The sequence below is a fragment of the Apis laboriosa genome, unplaced genomic scaffold, assembly GCF_014066325.1.
Source record: "Apis laboriosa isolate Shangri-la unplaced genomic scaffold, ASM1406632v1 scaffold5_cov152, whole genome shotgun sequence".
NCBI classification, from domain to species: Eukaryota; Metazoa; Arthropoda; class Insecta; order Hymenoptera; family Apidae; genus Apis; species Apis laboriosa.
Genome location: NW_025223857.1, coordinates 3,257,252 through 3,275,162, shown reverse-complemented (window position 1 = coordinate 3,275,162; position 17,911 = coordinate 3,257,252). Strand labels below are relative to the sequence as shown.

General features: G+C 38.1%; 1 protein-coding gene across 2 annotated transcripts in view; it reads right to left on the bottom strand.

Moving 5' to 3' along the window:
* Nucleotides 1-17,911, bottom strand: part of LOC122717934 (RNA pseudouridylate synthase domain-containing protein 2) — a 173,625-nt gene that overhangs the window by 47,461 nt on the left and 108,253 nt on the right. For both annotated transcript variants that reach the window (XM_043942476.1, XM_043942477.1), the window contains 2 exons: nucleotides 13,994-14,098; nucleotides 4,570-4,657 (listed from right to left, as the gene is read on the bottom strand). In XM_043942476.1, the coding sequence (XP_043798411.1) occupies nucleotides 4,570-4,657; nucleotides 13,994-14,098 (193 nt within the window). The remainder of the gene's footprint in view (nucleotides 1-4,569; nucleotides 4,658-13,993; nucleotides 14,099-17,911) is intronic.

Here is a 17,911-nt window from a genome sequence, read left to right as displayed (position 1 = left end):
AGTAATACAGCTACGAGAGAAGATATATATATATATATCTGGAATATTGGTATAAACCGCGTCCAAGAGACTACGTCACTACGAAACAATGCGAGAGCAATGCAGAACCCGCAACAGATATACACTTGTTGGAATATCTATATGACGTGTTCAAAATTACAAAAAGTATGATAGCTACGAGAAAAGATGTATATACTATGTTGGAAATATATATATATTTATAGCCAATATATTTGAAGCCATCGAAAGAGTGATAGCACTACGAGAAAAGATGGTAAGAAGTTAATTTGGAAAAAAAAAACGCCTATATTTGTCACGTATACTAATTCAAAACGATTTGAATCTAAAACCTCGATAAATTATAGCATAAGTAATAGATTCCAGAGAGTTTCAATCGATATAATTATATATTAAATATATTAAATATAGTTTCGAAAATATTTCACGTAACTTTGTAAATGAAAATAATTTTTACGATTTTGAATATTCATATTAATAGCTCTTCTATTACTAAGTGTAACCGTCTGGTGTCGAGATCGTCAACAAAGTGTCAACAAAGTGGGGATAGGAGCGTACTCCTCTTGCCCCTGTGCCGTCCCGCGAGACTTCTTTCCACCAGTAAACAGTGCACACTTGTCGCGTAGTATCGGTATAACCATGTTCGAGTCCACGTCACCGAAAAAATATACGAGAAAACCGCGAGAGGAACTGCATATTTGTTGAAATAATGCATAACCGTGGGTTCAACACTACGTGGTAATGGGGAGGGGGGAGGGGAAGAAAGAAAAAACGCGATAGTGAAACGCTATAGAAGCTACTTGTTGGAATATCGATATAACCGTGTCCAAGAAGACTACGCTTCATCGAAAGAGTGTGCGTGGTGGGGAGAGGAGAGGAGAGGGGAGAAAAGATACGAGAAACAGGACTCTGTCGGGGTATCGGTGCCGGTGTCACGAGTCTCCGGTAATGGAATGCGCGTTTCTCGCGTTAAGGGAGAACGTCCATCGAGAGAATTGGAGAAGAGAGAGCGAGCGTGTGTAGACATTGTGCTTGTGCGCGTGTATATCCGTGTGTGTCTTTCGAGTGGCATTAATAGGTCTTTGTTTCGTTCGAGGAGCAGCTGGAGGATACCCCCACCGGCACGTCGTCACCCGTGCGAGTCTATTATTCGAATGTGGAGCAGATATCGGTTGTCGATACGCCGCACCTATAGCTCTAAATATTCGATCGATTTCTCTCCCCCTCTCCTCCTTCCCCGCTATCCCCGCTTCACGATCCTTCTCATCCTCTTTCGCGATCTGGCCAACCTCCGTATTCTTCTTATTCGTGTGCGCTTTCGAGCGTGTGCCACGTCTTTCGACTCTCGGCCAATTCCTCCTCACTTGTTATCGCCGATTCTCGACTACTGTGAATGGTAATAAACGAAGTTGCACACGATCGATGTAGGATTGACCGTTGGAGTGGATTTTCACCGATTTTAACGCGAGGATGGTGGAAGATAGATCGAAGGGATTGTAATTGGAATGTCACAAATCATCTATTAATTAATTTTCTTTTTTACGTACATATCTTTATGCTTATGCTGCGTATGGTATATCCTTTTTGTTATTAAAAATCTACCATTTTAGAAATCAATCCTTCTAATTAGATTCCTCTGACTTCCTTTCGAGATCGTATGCAAGATTTGAAATATTCTTAGTCACGAAATTGGGAAAATATATATTGGAATAATTGGAACATGACTTACGTTCAAAAATTCGAGAAGGTCGTAATAGCCGACTTCACCTCGGCTATTTTGCAATCTCTTAATGGAAACATCGTGAAAAGGATATACATCCTACAGACCTATTCGAAATAGAGGAACGTACTACTAGGTTTATCGTTCCTTTTTGAATGTAAGATCCGCGAGAAGTCTTGGAAAGTTGGCGAAAACTTTGGTTCTAAGTGGTGGCAGAAGTTATCCTTCCTCGAAAGGAAGAAAGAAGATTAAAGGATTCCTCGAGTAAGATAGGGGGCAGAAATATTTAGCCACTCGAATCCATCTTTGATCTATCCGCTAACTGAAATTTCCCAATCCTTGGAAACGTCCAATTATGTTAAAACATAGTCTGTCTATAACAATTGCGTGTGTGACAATTTTACTCGAGTTAATTTTATTTTTTCATTTGAAAAGTTAAGAAATATATATAAAATTTCTTATTGCAAAAATTAATGTTATTCTTTTATGAAATTTATAAATTGAATTGCTCAAAAACCCGTTGAACCAAAAATCATGATCTTCCTAAATTCGACGAATTTATCGACGAATAAAATAATCGCGAATCTTTTTCAATAAAATCAAAACGAAAGCAAAATTCGTTACGAGATTACATTACAATCGTTATCGAGTAACAACGTTCATCATCCGTTAACAAGAAAATCGCGAAATCGATCTTTTTTTCTTTTTTCTCGAATATCAAAAGAAAAGTAATATTTTCCAATTTTCCCTTCCAACTTCCCATAATGTTCTTCGGCCTCCTTCGTTACCGACGGATAAACGTTGCTTGCGCTAATGAGCACGGCCAATCAGCGTTCGTCTATCAAACAATTCCCATGGAATGTCGATAATGCGATGGGAGCAAAGGCATCGCCAACGAGCAACTACTTTAATTACGGTGAACGTATTGACGTTCGATAAATGTCGGCTTGTTTCTACTCTATTCGTTTAGAGCGACGCGTTTTCCATCGAATTTTGAAGTGAAAAGTGGGATCTGTTTCCTCCAACGTTGAACGAAAGTAGAGGGGACGTAAGTTTGAGGTTAGGATCGATCGATTAAACGGGAATGAGAAGTTGTAACCGGCCTTTTTGATTAACGGTGTACGAACGATGACAGGTTGCCGATTTTACACGAAGAATTCATCGAAGGATGCGTTTCAATTCGATGACGATTCGTTCCATGAATTTTGTACGTGGAAATGAATGGAATGGAAACGATAGAGATTCTTAATAAACACTCGATCTGTACTGGGCCAAAAAGAATATTTTCACAGTTATAGAAGTGCGTACAAAGAGATGTGGTTTGAAATAATTTATCAAGATCAACGATTTCTCGATTATCTTCAATCTACTTTACTTATTCGTTTCAATTCAGATTAGAGGTTTTGACATCGGTAATAGCGGTTACGTTTTTATCTGGGAAAGGATGAGTTTCGATTAAAACGAAACGCGTGATTGCCATGACTACGAATTACGAATTTACATAAAGAAACGCAGTTTATTTGTTATTTATAAAATTTCAAGCAGCTTCTCGACATCCCCTAATATTTTTGACCGGCCTTAACTCGCTTAGAAAGATGGCTTCTATAATTAAAATGGAGACTGTCATATCAAGTTTTAAAATACCACACCTCGCACCGTTGAAGATATTTTTTTACTATCTCCATAAAACTTGAGTTTCATTATTTAGGAAACGTATCTGAACGTGATCAAGAAATGTTGTCTCTCGATGAATAATAATCCATCCTTTTTTTTTTTTTAATTTTCTTCCTCTCTCCAATACGATCGAATAAATAAAAAATCCAGCTTCTTAACGACACGAGCATCGATTGAAAAAGGAACGTTTCTAAATGCAAACGTTTCTCCTATCTTGGAAAACGAGGAAACGATGATACTCGTTAATCGGTTCATCTGCATTCGACCTTACAGTAACAGTAACTGCAGCTTTCACAGACTCTCTCTCTCTCTCTCTCTCTCTCTCTCTCTCTCTCTCTCTCTCTCTCTCTCTCTCTGTTCGCCAAGAGATAATCGCGGATAATCCAGCGAATGGCCGCGATTCGAACAATGATCCGAGCTGCTGTGTCTCCCTGTGGCTTCACAATGCCAACGAAATCGAACGGGGATAAAAGGGGGTCGTCGAGGGGTGAGAAGCTCTTTCGACTGTGTTTTCGTTTTCATCGACCCTGGCCCGGGTTTATCGAGTTATCTTTTGACTGGAAGCCACGCGACTTTTGTACAGAGGTTAAAAGGGTATTGTGGTCGATGAAAAAAAAAAAAATTGATTGTTCCGCCAGAAATATCCTTTTCGAATTCTATTCGATACCTATTCGAAGATTGAAGAATTTCGATCCTCCTCCCTTTTCCCTGAAATCGAGTGTAACACGTAAAAAAAGAGAAAGGGAGGAATCTCGAATTATTACTTATTATTTTAAATTAGCATTAATTGTGAAAATTTGATCGTAAGTAATTTTATTCTATAATAAAAATAATAATTTAAAATAATAATTTTAATTTTAAATAAAGGTTAAGAAGGTATAATTTGATTATTCCATCTGCTCTAAAAGAAAAAAATTGCATCGTACAAATCTTAAGATCAATTTTACATCCAAGCTTTCGAAGCAATGAAAGGAGACCTCTTTAAACTATCTCTCTCTCTCTCGATTGCTCTTTAAACGCAAACAATCGACGGTTAATTATATCGAATTACAAGATAATTATACCGATTGGCCACGGATCGATCGATCATAAATCAACGCCGATTAACTATTGCCGACAACACTATTAAACATTTTTACAAATGCAAAGATTCTCACCATTCTCCACGTAATAGCTCGTCTCGTTGTACCGCTCGTCCGTGAATCCTGGCCTCTTCGCTTTCAACGCTTTCGTCTCTAGCTTCGCCTGGAACGAGAGAAGCGTAATAAGCTTAATTGCTGTAACAGATCACCGATCGATGGAAAGAGAGGAGAAGAAAACGAGGGGAGGAATTTTTCGATCTTTCAAAATTTAATTTTCTAGGTTTTTTTTTTTCACTTCCATGATCGATGATAAACAATGTTAATTCTCCACTCGATTATTTTTCTTCAATTCGAGAATTCGTTCTCGAGAATATATAATCAGATTGAGGAAGGATTTGAGAAAAAAAAAAAAAAGAAAAGAATCCGCAAACGTAAAGTTGAAAAGCGTATTAACCTTCATAAATTCTCCTATCTGGACTGAAAGAAGTTCAAAAAAAAAGAAGAAAGAAGGGGAAGAGAAAGAAAGAGAGAGAGAGAAGGAACAAAAGCAGAGGGGCATAAAAATTGGAACGTCGATCGAGGATAAGGTGGTACAATAATTTGGGGACATTTATCATCCGAGGTTACCAGTTCAGTAGATAGTGACCGATGTGGTCAGCCATAAAGTCCATATTCCACTGGTCTCCGATTTTTAAAACACGAAAAACAAATGGGGGGAAAAAAATGTTGGAATCGAAAAACGTTTTCGTATAAACAGGAAACTTTCCTCGAACTGCCCTATTTTTGCCCTTCTTCTTTTCTCTTTTTAAAAACATTCGCGAGACAATTATATGAACGCACATGAAGCGTATAAATCTCGTGGCAACAAATTAATCTACATACATTGTTATATTTAAAATATAACAATCCTTCACTCGTGACACGACGAAATATTTAACGAAATTAATCCGATAATCCGACGATTATTAATTTTTAATTAAAATAAAAAAAAAAAAAACCAGGATTAGAAGACGAACGCTGGAAAATTCGCGAAAATTTTCAAACGAAGGAAACGAAAAAGGAAGAAGAGAAAGGGGGGGAAAGTCGAAATACCTAACGTTACGCAACATTGCAAACACCGCCGGTTGGTTAACGCCGCGAGGAATGGAGGGATATATGAAAAAACGACATCTCTCTCTCTCTCTCTCTCTCTCTCTCTCTATCCATACCAAAAGCGGGCAAACGAGAAAAGAAAAAAGAAAAAACCGCGACCATTTCCGGCTCCAGAAGCGGACCCAACTGACAAACCTCGGAGCGGAACAACAATCTTCCCTTTGTTTCACGTGGGCCGTGCAAAGCGGCGCGTTTGCTGCGAGCCACCCGGCCGGTTGGCCAGCCTTCAATTATAGCAGCCGTATCTCGCTCGGCCGAAATAAATTTACCCGTTGCCCGACATTAATTCTCCCCTCCACGCGTGCCAATAATTCCTCCGACCCTCCCCCTTTTGCAACACGATTTTTCACGACAACTCCACCATTCTCTGATAACAAACTTATTTATAATCGATGTGTCGTTGAATTGTAATTGTAATTAGCGAATCTTTTGGAAATTTTGTAATCTTTGGATATGGTGGAAGAATTCGATGAATTCAACGGGTGTTGCGTAATTGAGGAGGAGGAGGGGAGACGATACTACACGTGGATAACCGTGAAATATAAATTTTGATTTAAGGAAAAAAGAGGAAAAAAGAAGGAAAGGGGATGGAAACGTGGGGAACGTGTGACAAAGGGTCGCCGGATTGACGTGAATCGTTCGATTGTGAAATATGGTAGTTCTTGTAACATTTTATTTTACCATGGTTCGAATTTATAGTGGCTCTCTTTTCTCTTTTTTTTTTTTAAATTTTAGATTAGAATCGTTATATGGAACATTTATCAATATTGATACAATAAATAAAAATAAAAACGCTCTCTTTTTCGTTCTTCTTCGAGATTTTTTTTTTTTAGATAAAATACGATCGTTTCGAGGAAAAATTCTTAAAATTATTTTTTTATGGAAAAGTTTGTATACTTATTATAAAATTGTTTATAACGCGAGAGAAATTTTATAAAATTTCGCAGAGGTGGGAAAAAAGGATGGATTGAGAGAAAGAAGAGAGAGAAGCAAGACTTATCGTTCGTTTTTGCTCCGTGAATTTCGCGGAACAAGACGAATTAATTCAGAATATTACGTTTCTACAGAATCTATTCTGAGACCATAATCCTCTCAACTTCGTTTAATAAGCATAATTAATTAACGTTTAATCGATATCGATCCAACTCCTCCTCTGCAAAATAACGAATTAAAATTAATGATACCAAGAATTCACGATCTCCTACCATTTTTCAAAAATGTGTATCCAGATACATCCAAGGAATCTACTCAGTATCAGAAATAAGAATAAAACAACTGTAATTAAAATTACAAATCCCCCTTACATCTTTCTAGATCCATTCCAAAACCTCGTCTATTAGAACGAAATAATTGAAATCAAAGATGAAATCCAGCCCAACTACTTTCACTCCAGAATTTCGATATCGAGGAAACTTCTCCGCCGATCGATTAATAAAGAAAGAAAGAAAGAAAGAAAGAAAAAAAAAAATTAATTTCAATTTCGCTTAAAAAAACAAGGCGTCAACGACGCGTTTCATCGAGAAACAAATTGCACTTAACCTAATGCACGATGGCGCCTCTAAAACATCGATTCTATTAAAGTCGTTGATCAGCGGGTGGAGGAGCCATTAGGGGGAAAATCATAGGCCGAGTCTCGTTTTAATATCTGTTAATCAGGAGGGGGAGGGGGATAATTAAAGGCGCGAAACGACGGGTGGATTTTCGACGAACAAACGGGCGCATTACATTAATGGATCCTAATATTCGATCCCCACCTGCGCCGTTACGCCATCCCGCTTCCTTCCACGTACGCAGCAGCATGCATGCATCCACGTCCTCCCCACTCCCCGTCCCGCGCCACGCCACGCCACGTTTTAATTAAGACAATAATTAGCCGAAACATCGACCCGATGTAAATCCGATTAGCAGGGCGCGTAACACGAATTCGCGCACGTGCAAACAATTCCCGTCCCCACCCTTTGGATCGATCCATCGATCGATACCCCCCTCTCCGTCCCTCGAAACCTAATTGAAATTGGCCACCCGTACAAATGTAAATATCTCGACAAGATTTAAAGAGGAGGATAATAAATGGAGAGATATTAAGTCAAATATATAAAGAGTTGTTGGAATCTTATGGAAAGAGATCTTAAGATTTCTTTAATAATTCAAAGGAATTCGAAAAATTCTTCGATCGATAAATAACGATGAAATCGATGGTAAAATTTTTCGACTTTATTATATTGTATATATTTTTGGATGAATATTTTTAAATATTCGAATTTTTTCATCAGCGATGATGACGAAAATGGAGAATTCGCGAAAAATTCGATCGCGAGGGAAGGCGATTTGATTTTAACTTAAACTTGGTGGAAAAGTTGGTGGGCGGAGCACTTCCCAACAACTTCTCCCAATTCTCAAGGCAAATAACACCGGTCCTGCGAATCTTCCCGGCGCGAGCTAAAAGCTCCAATTACCAAAATTGAACTTTGCCCCTAGAACAATTCCCAGCTCATTAACCTCCTCTCATCGACAAATTCTTCCTCGAAATACGCGCAATTCAATGTAAACTCCTCTCCCTCTCTCCTGCCCCCCCCCCTCTCTGAGATCGGTGAAATATTTTTTAATCGAATGGAGGAAGAGGGTCGATTTCGAGGGTTGATCCGATTTTTCAAAATTCGCGCCTGTAACGATGAAACAGTTGTAGGCCAGTTGGCCAACGACAAATTTAATTTAACGAGTCCGAGCGGCCGTGAATTTAAGCGGCGGTTTATTCGATTTCACAGTTTCCACAGAGTTAGAATTCGACGATGGTATAACGCTCAAATCGCAATTAAATATACATTAGCCGAGGGGGGGTGGACGAGGGATGGCGAGTTAATCAGGCTGTAATCACGGGAGAAGCAAAGTGTGGGTGAGAAGGGATTAGAATTTTGATTGGAAATTTTTTAATGGGGAAAAGGTATTAGAGTATTTTGATTGGAAATTTTGAAGGAATTTTTCACGCAAAATGAAAGACATTTGTGCAAAGTATGGAGTCGAAGGATTTATCGTTTCAATTTTCAATTCACGGATTATTATCGAAATATCGAAGTAATTACTCGATTAATTTATCCGATTGTTACGAGTCAAATTTCAAATAATGATTTACACCAATTGCCTATTCAAACATCCTTCCCGCTGTGAATTTATATCTGACGATATTTTTCCCTACCGCGTTACATATATGTAATTAATAAAACGAATCGAAGCCAGAAAAAATAAATCCACTTTCGAACGAGGAAGAAGCGGAAGAAACGATCGTTCAACTACGAAGAATCGAATTGCGTATATAAAATTTCGTACAATAAGTAAAATAATCGCAATATAAAACAATTTTTTTTCGATTAATTAAATCCAAGCCGCGAAACCCGTTCCAAACAAAAACAAAGTTGCCCCGAAACAACATCAAAAGACCGACCTCTTAAACGAGCAACCGCGTTAACTCCGCACCATATTTACCGAATTTACCACTCTCATAAAAAAGAAAGAAAGAAAGAAAGAAAGAAAGAAAGAAGAATAAAAGCAGAAAGAGGGAGGAGGAGGGAAAGAAAGCAACACGTTCGATCGCGCGCTATAAAACGTTCCAAGTTACAGCCGCGAATAAACGCGAGAGAGGCGTAAAAAAGAAGCGAAAGAGTGAGAGAGAGAGGAAAACGAAGAACGATTTATATTTCCATCCGTGCGAATTTTCGCGCGGCTCGGCGCGCTCTGGACTTTTGGCTGTATCGACCGGCCCTCGACCACCAACCGCTTCCCCTCCAGCCGCGCCACCAGTCGCGTCTACAAGTCGACGCGCTCCTTTCCTCTCGACATCGACCTCTCGACGTTCGGGCTCGAGTTTCACACGATGGGAATCGTCCCTTTTTCCTTTCCAGTTTTCTATCCTCTTTTGTTTGGATACGGGATATTCCAGGAGCGATATTTATTTTCTTTGGATAATACACCAATTCCCTTTTCGAGTCTTTTTTATTTATCTTATGGAATTTTTGTTTTTGGAATTTTTATTTTTTTAGAATCTTTTTTCATTCGTCCACTTGTCCGTTGTTTGATTGTATTCGCGGAGTGTACGTCTTGGAATTGTTTGCTCCAAGTCCTTGGAGAAATTATAGTTATATAGGTTTTTTCTTCTCTTTCTTCTCTTTCTCTATTCGAGGTTTAAAGGAGGTGTACTTTTCGCGCGATTTTCATGCGAGAGAGAGATAAGAAACGAAGCTCGAAGAGAGTTCTGTATCCGTAAAATGGTCAAAGTTCGAACGTCCGTGAGGTTTTGGTAAGAGCAACTTTTATTTTCCCTCCTCTTGGGAAATTTGAATATCCCAACGATGAGTTTCGTTTATACAAATTTTGATCGAATTTTTCGAAAAAAATATTCACGCGAAGCCTAATTTTCACGGGGCTCTTCGATGAAGAGGAAACTTTCCAACCATCGAGAAATTGCATTTCTTTCTTCTTGCCGAGAGAGAGAGAGAGAGAGAGAGAGAGAGAGAAAACGAGTCACTCTTCACCCGTCTCAAAGGTTTCTTTTCGAGGCATCGAAATCTTTTGCCCGGCATCCCGCCATTTAGCCGTGTCCTCGAGCATCCTTTCTTCCTTTCAACCGTGAAAGGACAAAGTTTCCCTTCTTAACAAGCTCGAATACCGCGCGGGCATTAATTTATCGAACGTTGCATTAAAAGGATCCCCTCCCCTCTGCTATCTCCCTACGATCCACTTTGATATACTCGTAGCGATTAAATTGATCGATGAGATACGAGGAGAGAATATTAGTCGACGAGTTGGTTGCTTAGATTAGATATCGAGATATTTAAATATCTTTCGATCAAGTTTTTAGAACTTGGAAATTTCGTTTTAAATTTTTCCAAACTTTTATAAATTCGTTCGAAATTATTTCTAATTTTCAAAGACTCGACTTCCAAATATTGAGAGCTTAAATTTTTTTTTAGAATCTTGAAGAAACAACGTTCTTCTTCCTTGTCTAAAAAAAATTAAACCGATCCCCTAAACCAATATTCAAAAATCACGTGCTTTATTTACCCGATCATCGTCACCTTTTCTCGTCGGTTTATCGTACTTTTCCATCGACGACGTCTGGATAGAGTGGACACAGCAACAGGCGGCAACAAGCTGCGCCACGGTTTCACCAACGGCCGTCGTACGTGGTCTCCTCTTCTCTGTTCTTTTTTCGTTCACGTTAACGCGAGGCAAGGCGCATCCTTCGATTCCTTCGCAAACTTTGCCCCCAACCTCTTCTTCTTCTTCTTTTATTCGCCTTTCTGGCCGAACTCCTCCGCCACACTTTCCTCTACACATCTTTCCTTGTTTCCCTCAGGTCCACAAAACTCGTTCCTTTCAAAATTTACCGGACATATTGGAAGAGCATAAACTGTAATGGGATAAAAAAAGTTTCGAAGGGGAAAAAACTCCCCCTGCCCCTCTATCCATCCATGGGAGATTCGAAACGAGAGTTTCGAAGGAAAACTTTTAATCTCCCCAGTCTCTTCTCAGATTTTCGAATTTTTCGAAAATTGCGTTTCCCGAACGAACGAGCGAGCAAAATGTTCGCCTTATAATATATCCAGAGTGGAACGAGTCTCCATTCAACTGTTTATTTCTTCTCAATCCCGCCTATCCATTACGAACTTTATCTTTACAACGAAACGTATTGCAACATGAGGATCCTTGCAGTTAAATATTCACAACTTTGTTTCGATAAATGCAACTGGTTTTTATAGGTTACGTGCGAAGACTAGGTTACTGACGGGTGGCTCCACCTGTCCACCGACTAATTGAAAAAGAAAGAACAATCTCGTCGAAATTAACTCGACGTTGGAAAGTTGGCGCTCGAATCGCAACGGCAATTGCAATACATCGGGAAGGGGAGGGGGGAACGGAACGGATAGGGATCGGTTCGACGGAAGCCGTGTGAATTTATTTCGAATCCGGTGGGACGCGTTTCCACGTGGATTAATGTCGGATTAACAAAGTGTTTCTCTCCCCGGGCGGAGCGGTCTCGGTTAAGACTTTAAGCGCTACCTTGAGCAATTAATTTCGAAGTGGATCTCGGCGAGCTCTGGCAAACTTGGTCCGACATTGAAAAAACAAACAACAGACGGTAAATTATCCACTCGCCGCTCTTTGTGTTTCCTCCGCGCGGAGTAATTGCCGCGTGGAAATTAGCGAAATACCGAAAAGGATAGTTTTTTTTTCTCCTTCTTCTTCTTCTTCTTCTTTTTTCTGCCTCTCAATTTTCGAGAAAGAAAATTCTTCTCGCGTGTTTCCAATCTCTCGATAGTTACTCGATCGATATTTTTGTCAAAGTCGAAATGTACGAAGAACGAACGAATACTTTTTTTATATCGTTTATACATTCAGAGATAGATTAATTTCGTTCTTTGAAAAATTTTTTCCTTTTTTCTTCGTTTCGTAAATTAATGAAACGAGATATAGAATTATCATTATTAAATTAAACTTTTTCAAATTTCATTTTGTTCTTGCGAATGATGACGATAAACGTAAAATATTACCTCATCGAGGGCACGAATTTTTTCGTTTCTGAAAAGTTTGGGGGAACGCGCTGTAATCGAGAGCGCCACTCCTCAAGTCAAACACCTCAAACCTATTCTCTGGAAAACTGTTCTGTTCGAGCACCCTCCGTGCTCGGTCAGCATCGCCGCCACTCGTCCAGAAATTCATTACCTCGATTTAACATTAGAACGCCATTGTGCCGCGCGAGAAACCCGCCTCTCGTTCTTTTACTACCATCGCCAACCAACCACGAACGAATGTGTAAAGAATTATCCAAACATCTTGCCGATTTTTTTCCACGCTTCAAGCTGTTTCCACGGGACGAGATTTCCTCTTCTTCGCAATCTTATCCGTCCAAATGTATTTCACAAAATTCACGTAATTAAAATTAAATAATTCGAAAGGAAATAATTAAAATTAAACAAAAAAGAAATTACAATTCCACGTAGTTATACTCGTACGAAACGAAATAAAAAAAGAGTCTTAATTAGAACGACCTTAATTATGAAGGGTAACAAAAGGGGAGAGAAAAGTTTGATGATTGAAAAAAGAAATAATAGCGACACGCAACTTTGCTTCAAAGCTTCGATCGTTCAATCTTTCTTTAGAAAACTTCTCGAATCCCTTTAAAATATTTATAAAATTTCTCACACACAAATTCTTCGACAATTCTGCTTATACAACTCAAATCTCTATCATACAATAATAACAACGATTAAGAGAGTCGATAAAGAGAAAGAGAATGCTCGAAAAAATCTTCCATAAATTGTCTATATTATTCCTCCACGAAAATTCTTCTTATGCAACTCAAATCTCTACCATCCAATAATAACAACGATTAAGAGAATCGATAAAGGAAAAGAGAATGCTCGAAAAAATTCGAAAAAATTCTCCATAAATTATTTAATATTCCTCTATGAAAATTCTTCTTATACACAATTAGACAACTCAAATCTCTATCATCTAATAATAACAACGATTAAAGTATCGATAAGGAGAAGGAAAAAGATGTACCTCCTCGAAAAAATTCTAAATAATAAATTATCTAATTAATATTCCTCCACGAAAATTCTTCTTATGCAATTCAAATCTCTATCATCCAATAATAACAACGATTAATCGATAAGGAGAAGGAGAAAGAGAAAAAGTTCTCTCGAGCGAGTTTCATCGGATGGAATATCTCGAGGAGGATTTTGCTCGTGGATGGAAACACGATCCTCGTGCTTCAAAAGCGGCGATGGTTCACGGCCGTTTATCTCGTTAATGACGACGACTGGCCGTTGTGGATTAATGAGGACGACGCGGCCCGTCACGGAGCCAGGATGCGCGCTCTCTTCTCGTCGATATTCGACGAGAACAACTCGATGAAATATAGCCCTCCCCTCCCCAGCTGTCCACCGAAATTTCGACGGCTAAGGAGCCGGCATCATCCGCGCTTGAAAATAGAGCTCGAGAGGCCTGCGTTAACCATCCGTTGCATTACTTTTTTTCTTCCCTTTTTATTCCTTTCGTTCCAGAGACCGGTTACGCGATCGAGTGGAAAGGAGTATTTCTGTCCCTCTGTTATCCTCCGTCTGCGTCAGTTTTAGCTATTAACTCGATATTGCGAATATTTGTTTGGTTCATTTGATAGGTCTTTTGGATATTTTGATACGAAATTTGGAAGAGAATTTAAAAATTCTACTAGCCTAAAATTATCTCTTTATATACAAAAATGTGACGAGAAGCTGAAGAAACCTCGAGAGAGGAAGAGAGAGAGTGTCTTTCTCCCTCTCAGTTATAGGATAGTCGAGTAGTTTACCTTTTTCAAGTCCTTGCTTGCGTCGGCTTCCTCCGCCTTCCGCTTCTCGGAGATCTTGGGCGTCGGGACGGCGATCGTCGCCTCCCGCAGGGGCTTCAGATCGACCTGAAAAAGAGCAAAGATCGGTTAACTTTCTTTCTTTATTTTCTTTTATATGCACAAACGATTGCAAACAAATTTTCGATCAATCGTGCGTAATAAAATGTGTTCGAGGATTATTGTATGCTGCATTTACATGAACGCTACGAAAAACTCACACCGACTCCGCTGCATTAAGTACCAAGACTACTCGATATACGAATTTCGAATTCCATTTATGAATCCAAATAAGTTCAATTATACCCTTCCTTTTTCAATTTTATATATATATATGACAATTCTAGTAGCCTAAAATTATCTCTCTCTATATATATAATATATAATTATATATATAATAATAATTATATATATAAACATCGTTTATCAATGGACATCAATTTATATTACATTTTTCTCTTTTTTAAAAAAGACGCACCGAGCTCGTTCGATCCTTCCTTACTCGATATACGAATTTGGAATTCCATTTATGAATCCAAATAAGTTCAATTATACCCTTCCTTTTTCAATTTTATATATATACTTATATTATAATATAAATAAATATTATATATAATATATTAATATATTTATATATATTATATATTTTTTAAAAAAGGCGCATTTATGAATCCAAATAAGTTCGATTATACCCTTCCTTTTTCAATTTTATATATATATATGACAATTCTAGTAGCCTAAAATTATCTCTCTCTATATATATAATATATAATTATATATATAATAATAATTATATATATAAACATCGTTTATCAATGGACATCAATTTATATTACATTTTTTTCTTTTTTAAAAAAGAACCAATCCTCGTTCCTTTGAAACTTGCCCGCTCAATTTCACTCCATTTTCCCCCGAACAGGATAATAAACGGATAACGTAACGATGACAGGACACGTGACGAGGAGTAATCCCGTTAACGCGTCATCGGGCGACATCGGTCGTTTCCGCCGATTTCGAGGCCGAATCGTTCGTGCGACGTCTGTATTTAAGAGGGGAGGGGAGGGGAGTGCGCGCGCGTCCAAAGTAGGGGGACGAGTTGGAGCACGAGATCGGGCATAAATCGATCCTACGCAGCGCCGCGGTTTAAAGGCGCGCTCAATGGGGATCGTGCGTTGCGTCGCATTGAATCGTCGTCGTCGTCGTGGAACGGACGATTCTATCCGCTTGAAAGGGTTTCGCTGTTGCTGGATTACGCGCGTCTCTCTCTCGCGCGGAAATATGGATCTATGGGTTTCGTCGTAGACGTCAGTAGATAAATAAACTAGCTCGAGAGGGTCTCCGGTTTCGAGAGATTAATCATCGATGTAGAAAAAAAATGAATTAACGAAATTATCGTGATTGAAATTGCATGCTAATTGCATGGTAATTGGGCATGCATAATTTCGTGGTGGGGTAATATCAATGTTAATTCTGTCTGAAATATTTGCAGTACATTTGGGAAATGTCTCTATTTTCATTTTGTTCGTAAATTAGTTGACGTTTGTTGTTGGTAATTCAATTCAGTTCGTTCGGTATTCGGTATAACGAAAAGGGATTAATTATGCTTAAAAATTTTCTTACCTTAGGATCAAAAGATTTTGAAATTCAGCAAATTCGTTTATCGATTACATTTCAATTTTGAGAAAATTGGAAAATAATTGCAAACTCACGATCAAATATTAAAAAAATATCTACGAGACAAAATTTAATCTTGATCTTTTTTTTTTAATAGTCTTTAGAATTTTTTAAATTCCATCTCCTCGGGTTACTTAATTTAAGCAATTAAATTAAATCGCGACTTCATCGAGCATTCGTCAAATTGCTTTTAAACGAATCAAATGGTTCACGTGAGATAAATTATCCATCGTTACTTTCGATGCAAAAAATATGTATTAAATAATAATTAATACATTAAAACACTGAACAGTTGTGCATAATAAATACATTAAAAAAAATGTCAGAAATTAATTAACGATTAAACGATCTATTTCCCTATTTCCTATTTTTAAGTTGTAGAAAAATTAAAACTAATGGAACTAATAACCGATATTAAAATAAAATAATTAAAATCCTCGATATTAATTTCCTCGTTATCGCGCTCATATGTTTCTCTATTATAAATAATCGCGAAGGCAAGAAGTTTTGAAATTGAATCCAAACTTTCGCTTTATAAAAAAAAAATTACCCAACTTCGAATTCGAATCCAACACGCGATCCACCCGGAAACGGAGCCGAGGGATTCTCGAGTCAACGTGAAATCACCTTCGATCACCTCGAGATTACAGCTTGCACGCGGACGCGAGAGTAATCGGGATAATCTTCGATAAGGGGGAGGGCGAACAGAGGCGAAGTGGAAACAGAACACAGGGAGAGCATCGGTGCACGGATAATAACAACGGTGAAATCTCGTGATCCGTGTGATCGAGAAATCAAGTTGATTCGATGCAAACACGAGAAAACACGACTCGACTCGTTTCGCCAATAACATCGATCTCGAAAATTATTATCGAAAAATTATATATTTTCGGGTCGATTAAATACGGATTCTTCTCGAAATTCTGTGAAAATTCTTCCTCTTTTTTTACTATTATTTTTTACTTTTATTATTATTTTTTATTATTTTTTTTCTACTTTTATTTTTTTTACATTAATACTACAACATGGAATTGGAATTGTATGATATAAAATAATAATAAAATTGTAAAATGGATAGAAGCATCGTTCCAGATATTCTTCGAATCTTGTGAAATTTTTTATGGAGGTTTCCGGAAGACAGGAATTGATCAGATACTTTCTAACGAGCGGTTATCGAACGTAATTATGGAGATTACCGCCCCCCAATTATTTCAAGTACCAATGCTCTACAAAAGTAAGAAGCAAATACTATTAGGAAAATGCGTGCATTACATTTTACGAAGCTTATAATCGAAGGTAAATAGAATTGTACTACACGTAGGATCATTATCGAGAAGGAACTTTCTAAAATTTCCATGACAATTTGGATCTTTCTTGAGTTGCTCTCAAATCGAAAATAATCGCGATCACCGCTCGTTAAGAAAAATAGGAATAAAATTTTTAAGAGTAAGCTTATAGTCAGGATGATCGATCGATCGAAGGATTCGTTTAAAAGAAAAGATTACCAAGGTGAATTTTTAAACGATTCCCTTTTTAAAATCTCTCGAGGATGAAACAGCTCGAGGAATTATAGGGTAAGCAGCATTAATTCCTTCGTTCTCCCCTTCGTTATTCTTAAAGGATTCGATCTCGTAGTCATCGAATTGTCACATAGGATGACGATATTACTTTTCAAGATTTTTCTCAAGCATTACTATCTTGAAAGAATCTTTTCTCTCTTTTTTTTTTTTTTTTTTTTTTTCATGCAAACAATTAGATCGTTCGATATTCCAGATCTTGGAAGCTCTTGGAAGCTCTTTCTTCCGTCAACCTCAGAGATAATCGAATTCTCAACTATTGTATCGATATGAAGAATGGAAAGAGTGATGAATACACGAAATTTTCGAATCTCGAAATATCATCGACGCGTGAAATCTTCTCTTCAAAAAAGGGAGGTTTAACTATAACAACGAAATTCGCACGCAGCAGTTAAGATATTCCACTCAATTTCGTGAAATCCTGGATCCATTAATCTTGCAATGGAGGGTTAACGCGCCATTAGAACTTAGGAAGCCTAATTACGCCATTCAAGTCGAAAGGGATCGACTCCTCGAGATCGTGAATCTCCAAGGAGCCCGCCTTTGCGATCGTCGATCGGAAATTTCGTGTTTTAACCGAATCACCGTTCGATGGTCGAATTATTATCATCCAACAGAAGACGAGTTTTTA